We start from the raw sequence: 25,305 nt of genomic DNA, 5'->3' as shown, positions 1-25,305 counted from the left end.
CCCTAGCGTATGCAAACCGTGAAAGTTGGCTCATAAAATGTCAAAAAATTTAAATTTAATTCTACAATAAAATATAATGTTTAAAAATGAAGTAAATATATCATTCTAAACTTCTCTGATTTATGTAAGTAAATTTATGATTTATACATTTTACTGATCATTTTTTGTCATATAAATATTAATCACAATTTTTTGACATTTTATAAGCCAACTTTCACGGTTTGCATACGCTAGGGAAGAATGTGTACATGAATTGTTTTATATAATTTGAATTGCATAACAAAATACGATTTCAATGAGCCTAAGAACGTTTAAAAATATTAATTTTTGCCAGAGAAATAAAAAAAATAGTAAAAACATTGAAAATTGGGTTTTTCTTAGATATCTAATTGAAAAATTAACATATTCTCTTTGTCAAGGTGTCATTTCTTTCAGAATTTTATTAGCTTTAATAAAATAAAGAGGAAAAAATTTTAGTTTTAATATTTTTGAAGATTTGAACAGTTTTATAGTTGTTGAAAAAGCAGAGTTCGCACAATTTCGGACGGTAGTGTACTAATAATTTTTTTGAGAATTCCTTAAAGATATTCTATATTAGTATACTATACAGGGTAATTTGTTATTAATAATAATTATTATTTATTATTGCTAATTAATTCATTGTATTATTTATAAGAATAATTCAAACAATTCAATTAATTATCTAACAATAATAAATTATTATTATTCATAACAGAATATCCTATATATGATTTTATATTGGACAATTTTTTAATTTTATGTAGAATTCATTAGAGGAATCCTTTAAGAAATTTACAGTTGGAAGTACTGTATTTTGAATATCAGAACTCATTAATTAAAAAACAGACAGATTAAAAGTCAAAAAAAAAATTACTCCAACTGTATATTTTTTATTTTTAAAAAAGGGACAATTTAAATTTAAAAACTGTTTTGTAGGAAGGGTAAAGTACTTTATTTTAAACTATCAGAAATTGCATATAAATAAAAATAACACTATTTTTTAGAAGAAATAATTTAGGAAACATAATATAATAATACGGAAACGTTTCTCATAAAAAATTGTAATTTTTATTTAAATACAATTTATAATCGTTTGAAATATTAAAAGTTAATTTGTTTACTCTTTTGTGTTTATAACTAAAAAAATTGACTAATTAACTTGGAAATTGAAACATAACTTCTGGAATATATTTTTGAGAGAGTGAAGTAGGATTTTTTTAATCACACAGGCACACAAAAAGTAAAATGTGGTTTGGCTGAGACACTATACACTCGTCTATTTTCATGTATTTTTTCACGCTGAATCCGAATCCGAAGTCAAAATTATTAGATTAGCTTTTATTTTTCAGATAAACTCAAAAATCTGCTCAGAAAGAAAAATAAAATCAAAAAGTTAAAAAATTTTTGAATGTCACTACGATAGTACATTTTCATGTATTTTTTCAGGCTGAATCCGAATCCGAAGTCAAAATTATTAGATTAGCTTTTATTTTTCAGATAAACTCAAAAATCTGCTCAGAAAGAAAAATAAAATCAAAAAGTTAAAAAATTTTTGAATGTCACTACGATAGTACATTTTCATGTATTTTTTCACGCTGAATCCGAATTCGAAGTCAGAATTGACAGATTAGCTCAAATTTTGAAGATAATTCCAAAAAACTGATTTTGAGTTTTTTGTTACTTGCGTTTTTTTGCAATTATCTCAAAAATTTGAGCGAATCTAACAATTCTGACTTTGGATTCGGATTCAGCGACAAAAAATACATGGAATTACACTATCGCAGTGACATTCAAAAATTTTTTAACTTTTTGATTTTATTTTTCTTTCTGACCAGTTTTTTGAGTTTATCTCAAAAATAAAAGACAATCTGATAATTCTGACTTCGAATTCGGATTCAGCGTGAAAAAATACATCGAAATAGACTAGTGTAGTGTCTCGGCCAAACAGCTTTTTATTTTTTGTGTGCCTGTGTCATTTAATTTAAACAAGTTTTATCAACATTTTTAACTGACATCTTCAATTTTAAAAATAAAATTTCCTTTTAAATAGCTCCTATTTGCATAAAAAATATTTTGATAAAAACGGAAACATCACTCAATAGAGAATATATATATAGATTTCTCAAGGTTTTTCTTAATATCTTTAGTTGACATTCCAACTAGTTCTCTAAATTCCCAAAGAAGCTACAAAAGAAAATTATTAGTTTTATTCAACAAAAAAATATGCAACGTATCTATTAAATAAATGAACCTGTCCAGAATTATGGTAAACACTACTTATCTGGTCTTCCGTGTACATAACAATCTTCGAACCGGCGGAGGTTAAAAGTGTTTTTTTCAAGTTTTTGAAAATGGAAACAAATATTTAAAAAATAACACCTGAACAAATAGGTTTTATTAATTATTCTGTTACAATGAAATGTGAATTTTTCATGTTTTATTCCCTATTAGTAAAAATAATGAAACATTTATAACACATAAACTGAATTTTGTATATTCCAAAAATCAGAAAAAATATGCAAAAATGTACGTTTTCTTATATAACTATCCTAGAAATGAAGGTAACATATATTTTTTTAGGAGTCATTTTTTGATTAGTATATTCAGTTTTCAGAAAATAAGAGAAAATTTTTTATTTTTTTTACTTTCTAGATTAAATTTTATTTGTCTATATGAATAAGAAAAGTAGTATTCTACTTAATTTGAATCGCATTGTAAAAATAATTGAATTTGGCATACTTACAAAATTAGTAACATCCAAACAGGGATACTTTTCTAAGATCTGTTTCGCCGCAAGAGATTTACATAAATACCATACTGAAATACATCTTGAGAATAAAATTTGCCAATTTAAGAGTTAAAAAATCGAATTACCCTACCATAAATACTCGAAGCGTTATTATCTAATAGATTATCATCTTCTTCAGATTTGTCACCATCTTCTTCAAATATGCCATCATCTTCTTCAATTTCTTCATTCATTAAAACTTCCTGGTTAAACGCAATCTCATTTGGAATTTCTTTATCTGTTAATTACAATGCCAAATGAATAAAATGTAAATGTCAATAAATAGCTTAAATGTATTTCATATTATTAATCATAATTACCTAACTTAACATGCTTTACCGGTAAGCAACCACAATATGAACACTCGACTTTCGGAGGAATTGCAAAGAATTTGTCACACTCCTTACAATTGCAGCATCCTCGTTTTACTCTCTTGCAGTCAACGTTGGACATTTTCTAATTAATTTATGTTTTATTATTAGTTTAGTTTATCTTCACTTCCAACCATATTTCTTCCTCAATATATTATGATTAATAATTGACTTACAACTTTAACTTTAATTAATTAGTTCTGGATGCATACCTGATCTTCTTCTTCCCAATTTATATTTCACTTCTTTTATTTAATAAAATGTAAATTATAAAATTAATAGATATTAAATACAAATGCAAACAGATCAGTAAGAGCATGAGTGAAACTTTCGAAATGTGTTACTTTACAGTCGGAGATAAGGGTCAATTCAAAATATATTCTTCAAGGCCTAAACACAATTGAGTTGGGTATGTGAGTCGGTTATACGAGATGAACATTAGCGACTGTCGCCAAAAATTCCCGCAACCGTTTTTTCAACGCAAAATAAAGACGGTTTCGGGAATTTACATATCTCGCATTCGCCTTACGTACCCGACTCAATTGTGCTTAAGCCTTAAACGATTGCGTTTCCGTTTACGTTCCCGATTAAGAATATTTTCTGCTTAGGCCTTTAAGCTGCTTTTAAAAACACTTTTTTCACTTGTTTACAATGACATGTTGAAGATATGAACCAAATTTAAATGTAAAAACATGTGTGCGCATCATGGGACGGAGACAAACGTATATATCTTAATTTCTTTTTACTCATGGTTTTATTATAAAAGAACACAATCTGCATATATGTAAAGCATGGTCGTATAAACACTCGTGGCCATATATGCCTACACTTTTTTGTCCTTTTCTAATGCACGTGTTGCCATGGCAACATTTGCGTTAGAAAAGGACAAAAAAGTGTAGGATTACAGTTACGTTTCCATTCAGAGATCTTGATTTTTTCCTTTCTTTCTTGAACGGAATAAAAAATGTCCAATACAACGGGGTCGACACTAGATGGCATTTCACAGTATTTCAGATAACTACTGTATAGGCGATACTTCAAAAAACTGCCACGACATGGCATTAGTATCGAGTAGTACAGGGTTTTAACCTTGAAAAACAATTCAGCACAGCAAAGGTGGTGAGCATTTTGTATTAATATTGAAACAGAAACAAGAGATATTATTTGTTTATTTATTAATCACAACGATTTAGAGGTAGGAGACATTATTTTGTCTACGTTTGATCCATACACTACTGGATTTTTACGCCCTCGTTTTTATTGCAGACTGTACGAGAAACTTTTTATCACGCTATCTGACGTTCGTTCTATGTAGAAAAGTTTCAATTCCTGCAAATAGGCAAAGCAGACAACAACAGTTTCACAAACATGGTCAGTAAGATAGAAAAGGGCACAAGGACATCTTTGCTCTTTTCTAACTCAGGTTTTACGTCCACGAAATTCTTTATAACGAAGTATTTGGAACCGAAGTACAGCGATACGACATCTGGTGTCGACTTTGTTGTAGTAGCCATTTTTCGTTCTATCGAAGAATAAGGTTGAAGTCCCATGGCATTGTTTTGTCACTAGACCATGAGTGTGACAGAGATGCAAATATACGTTTGCTATACACTCATGGCCTAGTTATAAAACGCTGATATTGGACTGCAACCTAAGTCATGACTATATGAATACCGGCTTCGGGCTTAGATTGCAGTCCCATGAAGGTGTGATTACAGAATGCAAAGCAAAAACCCTTGAGTGCAAAAGAGACTGAAAGATATAGCTATCCTCTTCACTCTCATGATTTTATGCTTTGAATTCTGCATTCGTGTTGTCATGGGACTGAGGCCTTAGGGTACGGTTACACTATCTCATGCATGCAGAAACATTTGGTCGTTCAAGGCCTGAGCAGTATAGATACGTAACCGGAATCGTAATCGCAAACGCAACCGAAGGAATGAGATAGAGAAGGACAAACAATATGTCTATCGTTCTCTAACTAATTCTTCCGGTTACGTTTCTATTTTGCTCAGGCCTTTACACTTCAAAAAAGTCTAGTGAATGTTTAGTAACTTTCCAGTAACTTTCAAAAAACTTCGGTTGTAACTAGAGAGTTACTAAATATTCACTAGATTTTGTTGAAGTGTGACCGGCTAAATGTTTCTGAATGCATGAGATAGTATACAACGGAGTACTATAACAGCGTTTTAATAGTGTAAATGTATTTTTTAAACGTCCCCTTTGCTATGTTTACACTTCATTCTAGTTAAGAAGCTGACATGTGATTTCACCCTTATATGACGTAGTGCTGCACAACATGTTGTAGTACCTTTACTGGTCGCTAGAGTTTAAAGGCTTACATATATTGAACAAAAATGATCTCTTTCTTTCTTGACAGTAATTTTAATAATAACCTGTATTAGAAAAATGTGTTTTAGTTTTAAAAACATTATTATTCAAAATTACCATAAAAACGAACTTGCCTTTAAGCATATGTTGTGACAGTCATGAATGTACTGTGATAGTGAAACGTGCTTTAACTATAATGTTTTATTTACGCTTTTAAATTATTTTATACAAATTATTTGTTTTTATTTCCTACGTAATTTTCAATAAACATTGTATGTGAAAAGCCAAAAGTGCACTGTTATCGTCTACATAATTCATCAAATTACGAGTAAGTACCCGTCGGCCATGTTAAACATACATTGATACCTTTTGTGAGTATCAAAAAATGAGACCGTTTTATACATCATTTTTCAAAATGATCCACATAACTGGTATCAATTTGATATCAATTATGGACATCAAAACGTTGCACACCATATTGATACCCTCAGAAAAACAGTGTATCAAAAAACAAATTGGATTCACTGTGCTGCTTTAGTTATAGATCCTCGGCACAAAGTAGAAACTGTCGCTTCTACAAAGTGGGGCAGGGAATTTGAAAGAAGTTGAAATTAATTTTTTTAAGGGAATTTATGATAAACTTCCGAAACCCCCCCCCTTCCGATTTTAATGAAACTTGGTATACTTACGTAATTTGATGCGCTGATCACGAAAATGATAGTGAAAATTACCGCAAATTTCACTTTTATGGTGAAAATCATAAAAAACACCATAAAATTATGGTTTTTTGCGTTTAACTCGTAAAAAACGCAAAATTAAAAAAAATCGTTCTTACAAAAGTTGTAGAGCTTCTAAAAATGAATATTTTATGTCCTATACATTTTTTACCAAAAGTCATTAGTTTTCGAGAAAAATGCAAAATATTTAAAAACGGTGAAAATCACCAACTTCTAGCTATTATCCACAAGAGGCAGATGTCTTATGTGACGGACAATATCTTTTAATAAAAAACCTTCTACTCTTTGCTGTGCCGGGCTATTTCCAAAAGAACTTTTAGGGGAAGACATGTTGGAGAAGGGGGGTCGGGGTGGGTTCCGTACCTTCCAGTACCATTAAGAATGTGAATTTGACTGTCTGTCTGTTTTGAAAGAGAGCAACGATACTAGGGAAGGCGGGCTTCGGCCGCCTCTGCATTCTTTGCTGTGCAGGGCTACTTCCATAAGACCTTTTAGGGGAAGACATCTTGGAGGAGGGGGGGTCGGGGTGGGTTCCGTACCTTCCAGTACCATTAAGAATGTGAATTTGACTGTCTGTCTGTTTTGAAAGAGAGCAACGATACTAGGGAAGGCGGGCTTTGCCCGCCTCTGCATTCTTTGCTGTGCAGGGCTACTTCCATAAGACCTTTTAGGGGAAGACATCTTGGAGGAGGGGGGTCGGGGTGGGTTCCGTACCTTCCAGTTTTAATTTTTTTTAATTTTGCGTTTTTTACGAGTTAAACGCAAAAAACCATAATTTTATGGTGTTTTTTATGGTTTTCACCATAAAAATGAAATTTGCGGTAATTTTCACTATCATTTTCGTGATCAGCGCATCAAATTACGTAAGTATACCAAGTTTCATTAAAATCGGAAGGGGGGGGGGGTTTTCGGAAGTGCACCCAAAATAATTATGTAATGTTATTTCTAAAAAGTAACAAAATGTCGATGCACGAAATACAGAAAAAAACAATGAAAGTCTTTTTGAATGCGAAACTATCAATCTGAAATCTATTTTAAATTCTATTTGGCACAAAAAAGAATACATAAAATCAAAACATTTTAGAATGGTGGAAAGGAAAAGACCAATAAATAAACATTTATATTCTGTGAATATATATATATAGGGTGTCCCAGTCATGGGTATACATATTAAAGGTTTTTACAATAATATATGAAAAAAATTAAGTGTGTAAAAGCAATAATAAAAAAATGTTTAATTTTTTTTTCATATGTATATATATGAGACAAATTTGTATATTAAGAATATATGTGTATATGTAATTAAAAAATTTAATATATGAACTGAAATATGTTTTTTTTAAATTTTTAGACGTCTCAATATTTAAAAAGAAAAAAATAGTGGGACAAAAAAAATACAATAAAAATTTATTTTTATGTGAAATACTAGAAAAAATATTTATAAATGTTGTTTTTCATACCTCCCTCTTTTATGGTCTATCGTCCCTTGACAGAAATTTGTTATTTTATTATATTTTTTTATTGGGTGCGATGAATAATCGTAATATTTTGTGAGGAAGAGAAAAAAATTTTCAAAATATTCTTTAAATATATTTTTTTAGGAGTCTATTGAAAATGCCCCCATGGTATGTTGCTCCTGTTCGGGAGTATGTTGGTCACTGTTGGTCTGTGGATTCTGAAGCTATGCTTCAGTGTCCACTACCCGACGAACCGGTTGAAACTTCCATAGGTTGTCTCAATGTCAACTCCGAAGTTTTGTAAGTATTTATTTCTTTTCTTTTGTATATATTATCTTTTCCTCTTTTATTTCTCTTTTTTTATTTAATCTTGATTAATTAATTTTTTTTAGATCTAGTGGCGACATGCTCCCTATTCCCGGTGAAATAGGATACCGTGTTTTAGATGAAGGGTTACAGGTAGTGTTCGTTCAGCGGTTTTCTCTAGAGTGGGATGAGTACGTTCGTCATGATCCGTTTTGGAAAAAGGTAAAAAAATTGTAATTTTCTTTTTTTTATGAACTCTCTTTTTTTAAAAAAACAATGTGAAAGTTAATTATTTTTTGAATTATTTACTAATGATTTTGTTAGAATTTATATAAATAGTGTAAAAAAATGGGAAGGGGAAGAAAAAAATTAATTAATTTGTCCTTTTTTTTGTTCTAGCGATGGAATTTTCCTTTAGACGAGGTGTGGACGGATTGCTGATTGTGTTCTTTTTTTATATGTCTATATACAAATACTTTTCCATTGTTATCTTATTTATTTCTTTTTTTATGATTTTTTTTTTACTTTTATAATGAGACATTAGTCTTAGAAATTTATAAAGTTCACTAATTTTAGTTTTTATAATAAATATTATATATTCCGTATGTCTTCCTTTTATTTTGTGTTATTCCCTTTAGATTTAATTTATGGGTTTTGTGATTGGCGTATTTTAAACTAAAATGAAGAGGAGAGAAAAAAATGATGCTTATTAAAATGAGAAAAAACTTTGTTTCAATCTAAAAAAATGTAATGTTGTGAACAACAATATAAATAATATATAAGCATAGAAATAACGAACCAATAATATAAATTATTAGGTATTACATGTATTGAAAAAAAAGAAAAAGAATTGACAGTTTGATAATATTGTAAATATTATTAACTAATTTATTATTTCGTTTTCTTGGTTAATTTTCTTTTGTTATTATTCTATTATTATTTAGATTTTTGATATATGTATTTGTATCAAGGTGTATAGAGTCTTCCTTGAGGTTTGCATATTTTGTATAAGTGTCCACATCTTTCGGTTCCGCGGTATACTGTTTTCCTTTCGTGATTCCTCCCGCGCTCCTGTTTGACGTTCATTCATTAGTTTTATTACCGCGAGCGTCTCATTTTTTTTCACCGTGTAATTGTTTTTAGTTTGTGCTAAATATTATTATTCTTTTTTGTTTTGTTTAGTGTAGTGTTCCGGTGTAGTTTTCGGTATGTGTGTTTTTTTAAAATTATTGGATCATTGTTTCTCTTTGGAGGAGATAGAGAAAAAAAACTTAAGTGTTCTAGGTATGTTATTTACATTTTTAGTATTTTTAATTCTCCTTTTTTATTTATTTTTGTTTGTGGTATTTATTATTTTTTTGCATTAATTTCTATAAATTTAATTTTTAAATTGAATATATAAAAAAATATTACCTTTCCATTCTAAATGTCAGACTTGCGAGTATAGTCTTTTATTTTCATTGATGAATTGTATTAATATTTTAACACATTTATCATTATTATAATTTTGTATTGTTTAATTGTCAGAAAGAAAATATTTATTTGTATATGTAAGAAAAATTACATAAATAAATAATTTATAGATAACAAGTAAATTAATTGTAATGTTAATGATTATAATAATTCTAACGCTAATATAGTAGTTATATTTATAAAATGTTTTTTTTCAATTAAAGAAAATTTTATAGTGTTTATTTTATACTTTGTGAGTTACTTTTTTTTATTTATTTTTTTTAAATGTAATATACCACTTTTCCATATCAAAAAAAGTGGTATATTACCTTTTTTTTTTTGGTATACACCTTTTTAAAATAAAGCCCTTTTTGTATGAAAAATGTTGGTTTTTCCGTTTAGTCTTCCAGTGTTATATGATTTTTATGCTGAGTTTTCTTTCCTTGTTATTTTTATTGTTTTTTACTGTATTTTTCTAAATAAAACCCTTTTTGTAGGAAAAGTATTGGAATTTCTCGTTTAGTCTTCCAGTGTTATATGATTTTTATGGTGAGTTTTCTTTCCGTGTTATTTTTATTGTTTTTTTTCTTACTGTATTTTTTTTAAATAAAACCCTTTTTGTAGGAAAAATGTTGCAGTGTTCAGCGACTGGCTTGTTCTCGTTTTTATATTATTAAAAGTAAGTTTTCTTTTCATGTTCTTTTTTATGATAAAATTACAAAAGAAATAAAATTTCTTTTGTAATTTTGTCTAAATAATGCCCTTTTTGTAGGTGAATATTATAGGATTTGAGTGGGCCCATATGTATCCTGAGTGTCAACTTTTTAATTTCATTATGACAACAACGACTGAGGATCAAACAATCACAACAAAAAAATCTATATATTAGACGTTGTACCTATTAGGGGTACTTCCGTCTTTGTTTATTTTTTAGATTAGTCCGGGTTCTACTACTGCTAATCGTTACCATCTACTTAGGTATTCCTGTACAGTATTGTTGTATGTGTATATTTAAGTACATGTGTTTAACGATTAGTTTAAATTGGGGAATTTTTAAATGTATAATATATTTTTATTTTAAACTTAGTTCCGCGTTATTTTGAATTTCTCTTTTTTCAATGTATATCTATATCTTGTCTTAATACTCCTCTCGATTTATTCTTGTTGTAGAAGATTTTTGTTTCCGTCGATGGATTTCCTAGACTTGCATTTCCTTCCGTTTCGTTATTTATGGTGTTTATGTTTTGAACAGTGTTAGAAAGGGTATTTCGTAATTTTCTTCAATATTTTTTGTTGATTTCTTTTTCCTTTTGGACATATTGCTGTTGTCATGAATGCTTTTTTTCCTCTTTGTACAAATTATTATTTGACCTATTATTATGATTATAGTTAGTGTAATGCACACTGGGAGTTGATTATGTAATTTGATTTGACTTCGACGTCAAATTTATTTTTTGATTGCAATACGTCAAATTGCTATCAAAAAATAAATTTGAATGCGACGTTAAATTGAAATAAAAAATTAACTTCTAATTTAATGTCTAAGTTAAATAAAACAATGAATTTGTTGAATTAAATTTGACATTGACGTTAAAATGAATTTGATTTTGACGTCAAATCAAATTACATAATCGACACCCTGCTAATATAGAATTCGAATAATAATTGTGTTCTAATTGTACTAGTGTGTGTAGGCTTTGTGTTTTTAATTCTTTTTCCAGTTCTTTTAGTTTTTCGTCCGTTTCCATTTTTCTCCAATACGGGTGTAATTTATCCTTTTCGTCGTTGATTCTTTGTGGATTTAATTTCCTTGTTATGGGTGATATGTATTCTAGTTTTAGTTCTAATTTTAGTTTATATATGTATTGGTGTGAATTTTCACTTATCGCTAATATTGGCAACTGTACCGAGTTAATTGTTAGTATGCATTTTGTATTTATATGAATTATTCTTATTCCTCTTATTTGGTAGGTTTCATGTTCCTTGTCTTTACATTTTAGATATAGTGTTTCATTCTTAACTAGTGATTAAAGCTAATAAACGCTACAATGGTTGGTGATAAAATAAATCGAAATTAAGATTTTCAAAATTCAAAATTGCCGATCCAATATGTCGGAAAAATTATAACCAAAATTATAAGATTTTCATGAAAATTGATTTCTAGGGGTTTTTGAGGTAGCTGCTAACGTTGATGTCAATACAAAAACTTTTGTTGCTAAAAGATGTTGAACCGTACGGTGATGTTGTAAGTATGAAAAGAAGGGAATGTGTTGTACATGTTAAAAAGCGTGTATACAAAAGATCAACAGAGGTAAAAAAACGGATTACACAATTGTGAAAGTCAAAAAAACCTTTAGAACCTGCCGAACGAGAGTCTTCTAAATCAGAAAGTAAGAAAACATCTAAGAAAGCAACTGTAGTTTCGACCAAAATAAAATCGATCGTAACGAAAAAGAATTTGAAAAAGACTGAAGTAAAACATAAAGTAAAAACTGTTGCATTTACGAATAAAGTTATGAAAAAATTATCTACGTATTATGAATTAGTTGTACGTCGAAATCCTAATTCTATTGATGATATGAGAAATGCTATATGGGCAACCTACTATCACAAAATCTCGACCGACGATAATCCTCAACATTCAAAATGTCTAAAAGGTACTGAATCTTGGTGTAAATATCGTGTAGCAGAAACAACGAAAAAATTAAAAGATTTTAAACATCCTCTAGCGTTGTCAGAAGAAGTTCAACCTTTTTTAAAAAGTGTTTATCAAGATCTCACAAAGAACGATTTACTGCAAAGATGCTTAGGAGCAAGCACTCAAAATAACAACGACAAGACAAAGCGCGAATTGAATCAGCGAATCGTCGTAGCTCTAAAACTACCAAAGAACGCAGAATGGAAATTAGAAACGAGAGGTTGCAAGAACATGATACATATGAAGAAGCTGAGGGAATAATGTATGGAGCAGGCATCGCTGATTGAAAGTAAGACAATTTTTTAAATATTTTCTATAAAGGAGATCTTTGTAGGTTGGATGGCCTGTAACGTTTCAACTTAACAATTTTACTGTTGTTTATTATTATCATTCACTTTTACAATCAACCTTGAATACCTCTAAAAACTGAGTTTCGTTAATTTTGTCAGAAATTTTGATATTTTATCTACCATATTACATCCGCCATTTTGAATTTTGAAAATCTGACACCTGATTTGAATTCAGCCTACTCAAAAACACTGAAGAAATAAAATTCAAGCGAATCAAATGAATTTTAAAAAAATTGTCCGAATTTTGGATCCGCCATTTTGAATTTTGAAAATCCGACATCAGATTTGAATTTAGAGAACCCAAAAACCTTCGAGTAATAAAATTCAAGCGAATCCAATGAATTAAAAAAAATCGTCCGCCATATTGGATCAACTATTTGAATTTTGTAAATCTGACATCAGATTTGAAATCAGCGACCTTAAAAACCTTTATATACTGAGTTTTATTAATTTTTGTCAAAAAGGTAAAATTTGATCCAACCTATAAAACAGGCTCCTTCATTTCTGCGAACAAAACTTTAAACGCCTTTTTCTCAAAACAACGATTTTCAATCTGGTGGGCACGATTTAAAAAAAACGATTAGACCGATTGAGCTCAAATTTTCAGGGATTCTTCTATGATTAACCCTCTGTGGTCAGAACTACAAACATTAATATTCATTAATATTTAACCTTATTTTTAAACAATTTTAGTTGCAAAAACACGTTAAAAAAGAAACTTCCCCCATTTTGTTAATTTTTGTCGGGGGTAAAAGTTTTTAGTTTGGAACTACAGTTCTAATTTTTAAGAAAATGCTTCGTTTTTTGTTTTCAGATTATCCAAACTCCAGTTTCCATGCGTACAAGGAATCTGCAGAGGTTTCTTCAAACCAATGTCTCTCCAAAAAAAAATATTAAAATTGAAAAAAAATTGTATTTATCACGTTTAAACATGTACTTTTACGTTTTAAAAAAACTTAGATGTAGAAATAAATTTTAATATTTAAATTAAATTCTAGAAAATGTGTATAATAAACCCCTACTGCCCCCTTAAGAGGTCACTTGTAAACGATCTGCCTTGATCAGCGAGTATACATTTTGGTGCTCCGTATACTGAGGATAGATTAGTGGCTATTGCATGTGCGATCGTGGTAGCGCTAATATCAGGTATTGCTACGAAAATACTATATTAGCTGAGCTGATCTTGCATTGTTAGAACGTTACAGTTGTTATCTGCTGTAGTTGGTAATTTTACAACGGTGTCAAGAGATACTTTATCCCATGCGTCTAGGGGCGTATCTGTAATTATCATGTTTTCTTTATTTCGATTCCTTACTATTTTCTTTTGTGCACAGCTTCTTCATTTTCTTATGTACTCAGTGATATCTTGTCTTAAGCCTGGTCACGTATATTTTTCTCTAATCCCGTGATAAGTTTTATTTACTCCTTCGTGACCCGCAATTAGACTATCATGATATGTAGCAATTATTTTAGTCCTGTATTCTTTTGAAGGTATCATTATCTCTCCGAAATACACTTGAATTTGTATATCAACATTCTACTATTTTATTGACCCACGATGGTTCGAAATCGTCTAGTGTTACTATGTGTCGTTGAATTCGAATTGATTTGACATTTTCTCTCAACAGTACTCTTCTGAGATTTAATTACCGACTTCTTTATTCTTTCAGTAAATTTTTGTGATTCTTCTGTTCGATTTTTTCTTTTTTCTGAATTGTTGTTTTTTCTAAATCTTTATTTAATTTTTGTAATTCTGCAATTATCTCATCTATTGTTCTAACTTTTTCTTGTTGTCCTTCTTGAATTTCTGGTTCTTTTTGTCTTTCTGTTATTTCATGATCCCAAAAATATGACAGATGTTCTGCAATGCTCATATCGAACCACTTTATAGATTCCCTGATATCTTCTAATATTTCTTTTTCTATTACTTTATTTTCTTTCCTTTCATTTTCTACATTATTTTCTTTGTTCACTTCATTTTCATTTTCTGTTTGAATTTGTTCTTCTTGAAGTTTATCTATTTCATGTACTTCATTATTATTCACAACTAACTCTTCATCTGAACTGCTTATGGGGGGACTAACTTGTATCATTATTTCATCTTCTTGAAGTCTTCTTGTTGGACTTTTATTATAAAATACTTCATCTTCCTTAGAGGATGTAGTTTCTTCCAAATCTTCCCTTACTTTACTTAGTGAGGGTAATACACTATAACTTTGTCGTAGTATAGGTATTTCTTTATTTTCTTGTATTGACTCTTCCGTTTCAGATTCTTCACTATCCTTTTCTAATTCAATGTAATTTTGTTGTGTCAATGTTTGATAAGAAATTGGAAACCTTTTGGATTGCCGTCTCACGTGGTGCATCGTCTTTCCCACAGGAGGGTATATTGCCCTGGCGATTCTCTTTCAGAACCGGTGAAAACTGTCAGGATCCCGGTTGCGGTTTCCATTTTTTGGGAAATGATCTCGGGTATTATAGACAGTGGTAGCGTAAGCTCATTTCTGAACGAAACAGTTTATAATCGCGTGAAGCATTATCAGGTACAGGACTTGACTCCTGATTCTGTTTCTGAGAGGGGAGTTAGGTAAGGTGATAGATTGGTGGTCAAAACTAAAGGTGGGATATTATTTGTGATTGCAATAGGCGATGTTTATGGACCTCAGTGGTTCAGTATCTTGTCGGGGTTATCAAGTGATTTGATTTTTGGAATGGACTTTTGGTTGAATTTCAAAGGCAAACTTGTTCCTTTTGACAAAAGTTGGAGCTTAGCAGGTGGTAAACATGTCTATTCATTATCGCATCGTCGCACAGGTTCCAGTTTTCTTCAGAGTCTTTCGACAGATGAATCTGGGAGATTAAAGAATTTTCTTGATGAGGAATTTATAAAATTTGACAGAGAAAGTACTAGTTTAATTGATTTGGTTGAACACGTAATTGAATTGGAAGACAGTATTCCACATCGCTCCGAAAGCCAATGTTGGATTGAGGTTTCGTATTAATTATCAACCCCTCAATCGTAAAACCAAAAAGCCTGCTTATTCTTTGCATAATATGATATCAATCCTTTCGCAATTCAGGTTCAGGTATTTACCTATCTTGACGATTGGATCATTGTGACTGAGACTTTCGACGATCATCTCGAAATTTTGTCTCTTCTCTTCGATGTTTTTCGCGAGGCTAAATTGCAAATCAATCGAGAGAAAAGCAGTTTTGCCTGTAAAGAGGTCAAGTTTCTCGGATATATTGTTGACGAGTTGGGAATGAGACCCAATCTTGAGAAGATAGAACCAATCATTGATTTTCCTGTTCCAACAGATAGGACTAAGTTGCGTCAGTTTAACGGTCTAGTTCATTGGTATCATAGGCATTTAAAGAATATCGCTAGAATACAGGGTCCATGAAATATGCTTACTAGCGTCAAGGTTCAATGGAGATGGACAGAAGTTGAAAAAAAATGTTTTAACGAAGTAAAGAAGGTTTTGATCGATGCTCCTTGTCTTTATGTTCCTATACCAGGACAGCTATTTATTTTATATACCGATGCTAGTGCTTTTGGTCTAGATGCGATCCTTGTTCAAAAAGATCCTGATTCTGGAAGGGAAATATTGATAGAGGTTTTGAGTGGTCTATTAAGAGGTGCAGAACTTCACTATACGACCACGGAAAAAGAGAGCTTAGCAGTTGTTTGGGCTGTTGAGAAACATAGGTGTTATTTGGAAGGCATACCATTTACCGTCATCACAGATCACCAAGCTTTGCAATGGTTGCATGGACTCAAAACTTCTGTAGGTCGTCTAGCTATATGGGCAATCTTTTATATGAGCAGGATATGACTGTCGAACATCGTAAGGGCACTTTAAATGAGGCGCCAGATGCTCTCTCGCATATGTTTGACATAGATGTAGATCCGTCTGGTTGGGAAAAAGTTGTGAAAGATGCTGTACAGGGTCGAATTCAGTTAGCTTCGATTTGCGATCAGAATTGGTATAAAACCAAATTTGACTTGGTTAAGAATCATCCCAGTCGATTTGATGATTGAAAAATTGAAAATGACGAATTATTCAATTTTCGTCCAGATTTCGAAAAGGCTGTGATCGATGATAAGAATCCTTGAAAGAAAGTAGTAAAGCCTTCAAATATATTGATAGTACTTCGTAAGAATCATGATTTAATCAAAACCCTATTAAAGCTAGGTTAACTACGCGATCCTTTCGGTTACCGTGGGCTCAATTATCGATTGATACAATAGTGTCTCAAACTCGAACTAAGAAGAGAAATTCTGATATTATTGTCGTTCATGATTTATATACAAAGTTTATTAAACTGTTCGCGGTCCGACACCGAACGGGTAAAATTGTTGTCAATATACTTGACACCGTTTTTGATTATTGAAGAACACCGGAGTCTATCGTGACAGATAACGGGAAAGAATTTATAAATAAAGATGTCAAAGCGTACTTATTAGCCAGAGTCGTTAGGCATATCTCTACCCCGTTAGCTCATCCTTAGTGTAATCCGGTAGAGCGAGTATATCAATAAAACCTATAATTTCCGCTTATTTAAATGAAGATCATAGAGAATGGGACGAAATAAAATAAATTTAGAATCAAACATGACAACTAATCATTTCTTTTCAGACATTAATCACTTTTACTTATTATTTTATTTTTTTGCTTCCTCGTGGATGAAGCTTTGTAGTCCTTTCATTTATAAAACTTTTCAAAGTGGCGGAAACAAATTTTTTTCTTTATAGAAACATGTTATATGAGATCCTGATCAATTGTCCGGATGTATGTATGTGTGTGTGTGTGTGTGGATCCCTTTTTTGTTTAGAAGATAACTTTAACAGGTTTTAATGGATTTAGATAAAATTTGGTAGGCTCATTTATCATATTAATATCTCAAATACTATTTCATTACATTATCCGCTCAACATTTTATTGATCAAATTATAGATCTGATATTGTATGAAAGAAAGATATTGGAAATTATTGTCTATCTCATTATTGTCAAAGAGTCGGTATTTGATCATTATTGATCTTCAAGTAAGTGTTTAATGTATATTTAATTTGATCTTTTGTAATAAATTTTATATTCCTGGAAGTCGCTTAATATTTTATTTTTATATTTTGTATTTGGGTTCACCAACTTCCCTCCCTGTGATCTAAGTCTTTTGTTAATTTTAATTAATAAATTAACTGGCGTCCGCATGCAACTTAACTTATTTTATTTTTTATTGTCAAATAGAGCCCCAGCAAATCTGAACCCGGTCGCGCTGGGTGAGGAATAATTTTATAATTCTAACTTTGATCATTTATTCTCATTTTATTATATTTTTTCTTAATAACAAATTATTCCGTCTCAGTTTACATTTTACCGGATTTTTGTCGGATGTTGGAATGTAATGTTTACCTAATGGTGTAACTGGAAATTTATCTCCTGGCAATAAAAATCTATCTTGTCCTAACCTAACCTATTTTTCTACATATCGCTGTTCTTCTGGATTTAAGGAATGTAGTTCCATCTTTTCCAGTATTAATTTAGTGCAATTTTCTGGTTTTATATTTTCTTGTTCGCTATTAGATTCAGCATACTGAAAAGCTAATAATTCTTGAGGTGTAACTTATATTTTGATATCTTTATCCGTAGTGTTAATTGACATTATTTTACATTTATTCCCTTTTTGTTTTACTAAAGCTTCTCCTAAATAAACCCCTTGTCTTGTTTCTATTATGGGCAATTAACTTTCTTGTAGATCAGTATTTTGCAATGGTATTTTTACTCTCTGATGCGACCTAGCTTTGATTCTAAATAAACGTGGTACCTGGTTTACCTTGTCTTTCATTTCGTTATTTGATGCTCTTGACTCGATATCAATAAAAAGTATCGGTTCCGTCGGTTTCGATTCTGTGGCTATCATATTATAAAAAAATCTAATTTCGCTCTTTCTTCTCTCAAATAAGGTCTTCCTAGGACTCTATCTGCTGCTGTCGGGAAATCATCTTCTACCACATCAAAAATGTGTTTATTTTTCAAAAGTAATATATCCATTGTCCCAATAGTATATACTTTATCAGAGGTGATACCGGTTATGTGCGATTTCCATTTACTATGGCTTCACTTTTCAATGCTGAACCTTTAATTACGTTGATACCTGCTCCAGTATCAATGAAAAATTTAGTTTTTTTCTTGATTAATTGATCCTCTTCTAACTCTGTTGCTGGAGATTCTTCTAGAAATTTATTCATCGTTTAGATTGTGTATTCTCTAGAGTACTCACATCGCCTGAACGCGTTTGATGGCTCAACTTCGTCGCCGCGCCTTCCCGACGAATTGGACTCCAGTTTAAAGCTCCCGATTCGTTACATCTTCCAGTCTATCTAAATTCGTTTTGATGAAAATTTTGAAACCCATTATTTTGATACTGTCCTTGATATTGTCCTGTCCAATAGTCTCTATTTCTATCGTTAAAGTTTTGACTACTATTTCTATTAAAATCTGGTGGAAATCGGTTAGGTGCAGGGTTATAATTATTATATCTATCACTAAAGTTTTTGCCGTTACCTACATTCCTATATCTTTGTTGAAAATTTTGTACGGGTGTATTAAAATTGCCCTGATTGTTATAATTGTGATGATTTCTGTCTCTATTCTCCTGATATCTGTTTGGGTTCTGTCTAAAATTATCACCGTTGTGATTAGCGCGATAGTAAGTGTAACCATTTTTATTTGATCTGTTGTTTTTTTCTTGCTCTCGTTTAGCATATACTATTACTTCTTCCATGTTTTGAGGATCTTTATCATCTACCTTAGATGAAATATCATCAGGTAGCGCTTGTAAAAAGGATTTTAATGCAATTATAGGATTTGCTATATTGCTAGCATATTTGGTTTGTAGTGCTGATCTAGATCCTCCTTTGTAACTTTGTCATCTATCATTTAATTCTTCTATATTCTTTCCTCTATGCATTCGTAATTCCATAATTAACATGAGATAATGACAGTAGGGTAGACCTGGGGCAAATCTTTTTTTTAAAAGATCTAACAAATCTGTCAACTTCCTGAATTGCTTATTTCTAGTACAATCTCGCGCACTATTTGATAGTTTAGCAATCATTGCAACTGTAAATGCTGTTTCTGATGGTCCTGTGATACAAGCGGATCCATTAACTACATCTTGTATAAAGTCTATAACAGACAAATTTTTACCGTCAAACATAAGGACATTTGCTATTGCTTGTTGAATAGTTAATGATTGTGCTAAGGCTTGATGCATTATGGAAGCGTTTTCCACTCTTGTTACCTGCATATTTCTAGGATTTGCTAATATCGCTGAATATCCTAAATCTGTACGGTTACTGTATATTTCAGCTAAAGTTGTACCGTTTAAATTTTCTGTTTATTTTGCTTTATTTTTCTAGATAAATTTATAAATAGAAACTAGCAAAATACGCGTGTATTAAAGGGTGATTTAGCCAACCTTTTCCACCTGCTGTTTTCCACCCTATGATCGCCAACTTTAATTTTTCTACTGTAGGGTAAACTGGTTCGACCACGTCGAAATAAACTTCCTGACCTTCTACTTATATTTCAATTCCTCCGACACATAAAAATTCTTCTTCTAGGAGATATACCGTTTCTCTATCACACTCTAAATAATCGACATTCAATAATTCCGACGAAATGTAATTATATTTAGTTTCAGCAGTCAATGTAAATTCCACTTGTCCGTCGATTAAATCCTGGCTTGTGAAATTTACTTTCTACGTTTCTTGTACTACTGTAGAGATAATTTCATTTAAAATTAAAGAAGACATTGAAAAACAAAATAAGATGTCTAAACAATTTTAATTTTTAACGGAATTAGACTGGCATTCCTTTAGCGTATGTTAACTACTGATCGAATAACCTGCATTGTAAGCTGAACACGTACTCGATTACACATATGTCTAGTTCAGAGACTGTTTCGCAATATCTGTCATCAATTTAATTCGCGAAATTATTTCTTTTTAATTGATTCTCTTTCCACAATTTATTTTATGCAACGAAAAACAAAATTTTATCAACGATTAAAATTCCCCAAATTTGTTGACCGTAATTCTTCCCTCGCGGGCTTTTTTTAATCCTCTTACTTGTCCAAGTGGCTACACACTTCCGGTGAGGTTATTCTAGGAAATTTCACGTTTTATTAAAGAAACCAGAGATTTACGGCACGCAAAGATAGTTACTTTGCCTTATGATCGACGTTAGCGAACACAAAAAAAATCTACCTGATATACCCGCACTTGTAGATAAACATGTTTTTAAATAAACCATGTATTCATATTAATTCACATAACAATCATTTGTGTAAATGTTTTGTGTAAAATTTATGTGTAAAAAAAATTTTCTTTCCGAAACAAATTATTCTCAAAAATATAAGGAAAGAATCCCACCGCTGCCACCAGTTTGTTAAAGATGAATTTTGAAAAATAGTTTTTATAAATATCAATCAAAGATTGATGTTTTCAAAAACTTGAAAAGATCTTGGTACTTTAACATACGTTGCCCTTCGGACAAATTATATTGTATAGGTAGTGGATCCCCTTCTTACCTTACTATTATTCAGTGAGTTGGTTGAGATTCTATATTAATAGAACAATTGGTTTAGGAATATTTAAAAGACAAGGTTAAACAAATATTTAAATAGTTGTATATAAATATATATTGTGTAAAAACCCAAGTAATACAATAGTACAGTATTCTGTATTCAAATACAATTTTACGTGTGAATGTAATGTATGTGTAAGGATGTTGAATGTATAATTTGTTAAGAGTCTCTTGACTCTTTCGTATATTTACCTTTGGAATTCCTCAGAATTGAATCTTCCAATATACTCGACGTAAGTCAATTCAAAGGTTAAATCAATTCTCCAAGTTATTATAGTTATTTAATATTCTCTTTATCTCAATCAATTATGTAAAACAATCTCAATTTAAAATTTTGTAGATAGAAATCACTTTATAGTCGTCGAAAAAGCATATGTCGCACAATTTCCGACAGTAGTGTAGATACTTTGATATTTCTCAAAAATTTTATGAATTTTTTACATAAAATTTTCATTTTCACAAAATTTTTGGGAAATATCAGAGTATCTATTACACGTGTAAAAATTTAATAAATTTTCGAGAAATATCAAATTATCGATTACACGTCTAGTTACACGTGTAACAATTCTTGAAATTTCGAAAAAGTTTTAAATATAGGTTTGCATAAAGCACATAGCTCGATCGAGATTTTTCAAGCTTCTCGTTTTTTGAGCCGAGCCGAGTTCTATTAATTCGAACTCCAGCCGAGCTGTATAAAAAACTTCAAAAATTTGAGTACTCTATTTCTCTAGTCAATCTCGGGCTCAAGTCGGCTCGGACATTCAAGCACACACCTATAGTTTTCATGTATCAAATATACGTCTAAGTACACGTGAAGTTTCAGTGAAAAAATTACTTTCAAGTTGAAATTATGAATTACACGAGTAATTACATGCGGCCAAATTTACACGTGTAATTACACGTGGAATACACGTATATTTTTTCAATAGAGTTAGTGTCAAGACTTTTTATTATTGTCTGGCATATTTTCTATGGAAGAAACTAGGCAACAATTCGCATTCGATTGCTGATCGCATGGCGTGTGACAACATCATTGTATTTTTGCAGACTGATCATCTTAGTCTTACCAAAAGTGTGGATTTTCAAATAGACTCAAGCGTACAAATTTAATCAATAAAGAAATTGTGCTCTATTAAAGAAAAATCAATATTTTGATTAAATTCTTATAGTCTTATAGTCAATAAAATAAAAGTTGTTTTTCCTATAATAGTTTACCATACTGATTTTGATCTCTGCGGATTTTAGCTTAAAAGTGATAAAAGAATCACCCTAATCAATAAAATTTTGGATGCAGTTAAACTTTTTGATGGTTTAGGCATAATATGTTTTATTCCAATGGATTATAAAATTTGCAAAACGTCTAAGTTATTACGGCAGTATTTAAACTTACTAAAATTGTAGTAACGATGAAGGTTTTATTTTGAAGACTTTCAACAATTTCTGTATATACTTCACCGTAGCTACGTGTAAAATTAACACCTTTCGTACTGTTCCAGGTTCCAATTTTTTTCATACCATGCTTAGTATTTAGTTCAATGATGTCAAGGACAAAGTCTGACCTAAATCCCTGGTGGTCAAACTTAATAATTCCTGACAATCCTGTCATTTCAACCTAAAAAATATAAGTATTTATTATATTATTGATTGATTTTTGATCATCTGTCAATAATCAACATTTTTCGTTCTGTTCATATTATATCATTATAAATATTTTTACGCAACCTAATGCTAAGATACATATACATTTTTAGGCTATCAAAATATAAGCCTCTTATTTTCAAAAAAATATTTTTTGCAACACTAACATCTAAAGTTAAATTCTACGCTATGGTAAGCTTTGACTAATTTCAACCCAAAAGTTATTGCTCATCCAATTTTTTTTCTAATATCGTTTCAGTAATGCCACGCGATATTTTTAAGACCAAAACATGTCTCCAGAAGACATAATAGACAGCTAATAAGAAATTCCATCTTTATTCCTAAGAATGTCCGGAAAAATTCTTAAGTGCATATGACTACACACGGGACAGTTAATCAGTATATGAAATAAACTTTTTCCTTCGCTACACTTTATTGAAAAACCCTGTACAAGATCTTGTACAAGAAAATGTACATGTTCAGTAGCTGAACTTATACCTGTTCTGGTGAGAACATATACAAGATATTGTACAATTTCGGTACCAGAATTTGGAAAAATTTCTTGTATCAGAACTTATACAAGATCTTGCACAATATCTCGTACAAAAAAATATATTTAATATTTGTATACAAGAAAATGAACATGTTATTGTACATATTCTTGTGTAGATTCATGTACAAGTACTTCCACATGAAACCGTTCATGTTCTTGTACAAATTCATTTAACAAAATTTTTTCAGCAAAATTTGATATTGTTAAATTTTTCGAACTGTGTTATGAATTTACTAATAATTTTTGGAGGCTTTTCACAGTTATGATGTTTGTTTATTGATACAGTTTATACTTTAAAATTTACTACATGTTTCGGCTATTTAGCCCTCAACAGGTTAATACAATGATCACAAGTTAAAATTTCGATATAAGAAATACGTGAATAAAATAAAATAATAAACACATAAGATCGCGTGTTCGATCACATGTAAAATTCATTTTTTACAATATTTTTCATTTTACGACTTTACGACTTTAGAATTAAGATGTTCTACGTCTCTAGATCGTAGGAACTGTTCATAATCTTTTAGAATAATCGCTTTGTTCGCGGATACGTTGTCCAGAGATAGGGAAAGCCACTGGTCTAACCTTTCTCCAATCCCGAAAAACACCTTCAGTTGCGAGAACTCGCTAACACTCGTAGTTTTATAAAACACTGCCTGCGATACCTAGAATTATCCATTAAAGAAATCTTACAAATCCAGGATACTGTTAAAGATAAGATCTTGTAAACAAAATGAGTTAACCCAGTTTCCAGTCTAACTGCTTAATTCGGCGTTATTGTATACACTTTTATCAAATTAACGTCTACAAATTTCAGTTTGGCTACAGATCTTTCTATTGCCATCGAGGAAGATGTTCCATGATAAAAAATGCTGATAACTACTTTACAATTTTACAAAATTCCAAAATAGACGTAAAAAATAGTCGTTTATCATCAATCTTTCAAAAATTTCTCAAATGTGATCAATTTTACACTAAAATAATGCAAAGAGGAATCAAATATTTAAAATTCTGAGTAAAATAAAAAAAATATATCTGGTTTATCTTGCATAGTTTTAAAGAGACGATCATTTAACTCCTTGCGTCACGGAAGAATCATCCTGATTTTTCACTGTCTTGTTTATAATTCTAAAATTGATAAACAAATAAACATATGAAAATAATTTTTAATTTATCTAATTTTTATATGTTTATTAATCTTAGAATTATAAACAAGACACTGAAAAATCAAGATGGTTCTTCCGTGGCGTAAGGAGTTAACCTTTAAGCTGCGGGATTGGTCTATATATCGACCATTAAAGAAGCACCAAAAATTTAATGTTTCTAGACAAAATTCGATGTCTCAATACTTAAAAAATAGCTTTCGAATTCCTCGAAACATCGTTGACATTAAAATTTGGTAATCCAAGGTCAAATTCTATTTTCTTTTAGAAGCGAGGATTTCCGAATGTTTCACAGTTTAGAAATTTTTGAAAAATTGATGATTAAGACTATTTTGGAATTTTGTAAGGTTTAACAGTAACCAGCTGTTTAACGCGCGCTGAAGCGCGCATTCATCTTCTTTCAATTACGAGACAACTTTAAGGCAAGCTATATTGTGGGGGAGGGAAGTCCTCTTTTTGTGTTAGAAAAAATCGATTTCTCTTTTTTTGCATAGTTCTACGCTAGAGGTTATTAAACATGTGCTCCCTTAAATGAAATTGAGGAATCCATTTAGTTGATGAGTAATTGAAGCGCCAATATGATCGTGTGTTCGATTCTTCCACCAGCTTCTGAAGTGGGTGGTAGCGTTACCATTCTTTTCAGTAAATTATTTTATTATTCCATGCTTTTTTAACTGGTCACAAGTGACCAAGTCATAAGTTTCTCCCATCATGTTTTATTCAATTATTTATGTTTAATTGCGTTTTTCCAAAACTCGTATTTTTCAAAAATTTGCTATGACTTC

General features: G+C 30.8%; 1 protein-coding gene across 2 annotated transcripts in view; it reads right to left on the bottom strand.

The window, feature by feature from the left end:
- LOC127276932 (glutamate receptor ionotropic, kainate 2-like) overlaps positions 1-25,305 on the bottom strand; it is a 588,544-nt gene that overhangs the window by 482,107 nt on the left and 81,132 nt on the right. For both annotated transcript variants that reach the window (XM_051297684.1, XM_051297685.1), the window contains exon 3: positions 22,554-22,775. In XM_051297684.1, coding sequence (XP_051153641.1) covers positions 22,554-22,775 — 222 coding nt within the window. The remainder of the gene's footprint in view (positions 1-22,553; positions 22,776-25,305) is intronic.

Source organism: Leptopilina boulardi, unplaced genomic scaffold, assembly GCF_019393585.1.
Source record: "Leptopilina boulardi isolate dan_hultmark-lab unplaced genomic scaffold, ZJU_Lbou_2.1 LbouV2_156, whole genome shotgun sequence".
NCBI lineage: Eukaryota > Metazoa > Arthropoda > Insecta > Hymenoptera > Figitidae > Leptopilina > Leptopilina boulardi.
The sequence above is the reverse complement of the archived record's forward strand: the minus strand, read 5'-3'. Positions and strand labels throughout refer to the sequence as shown.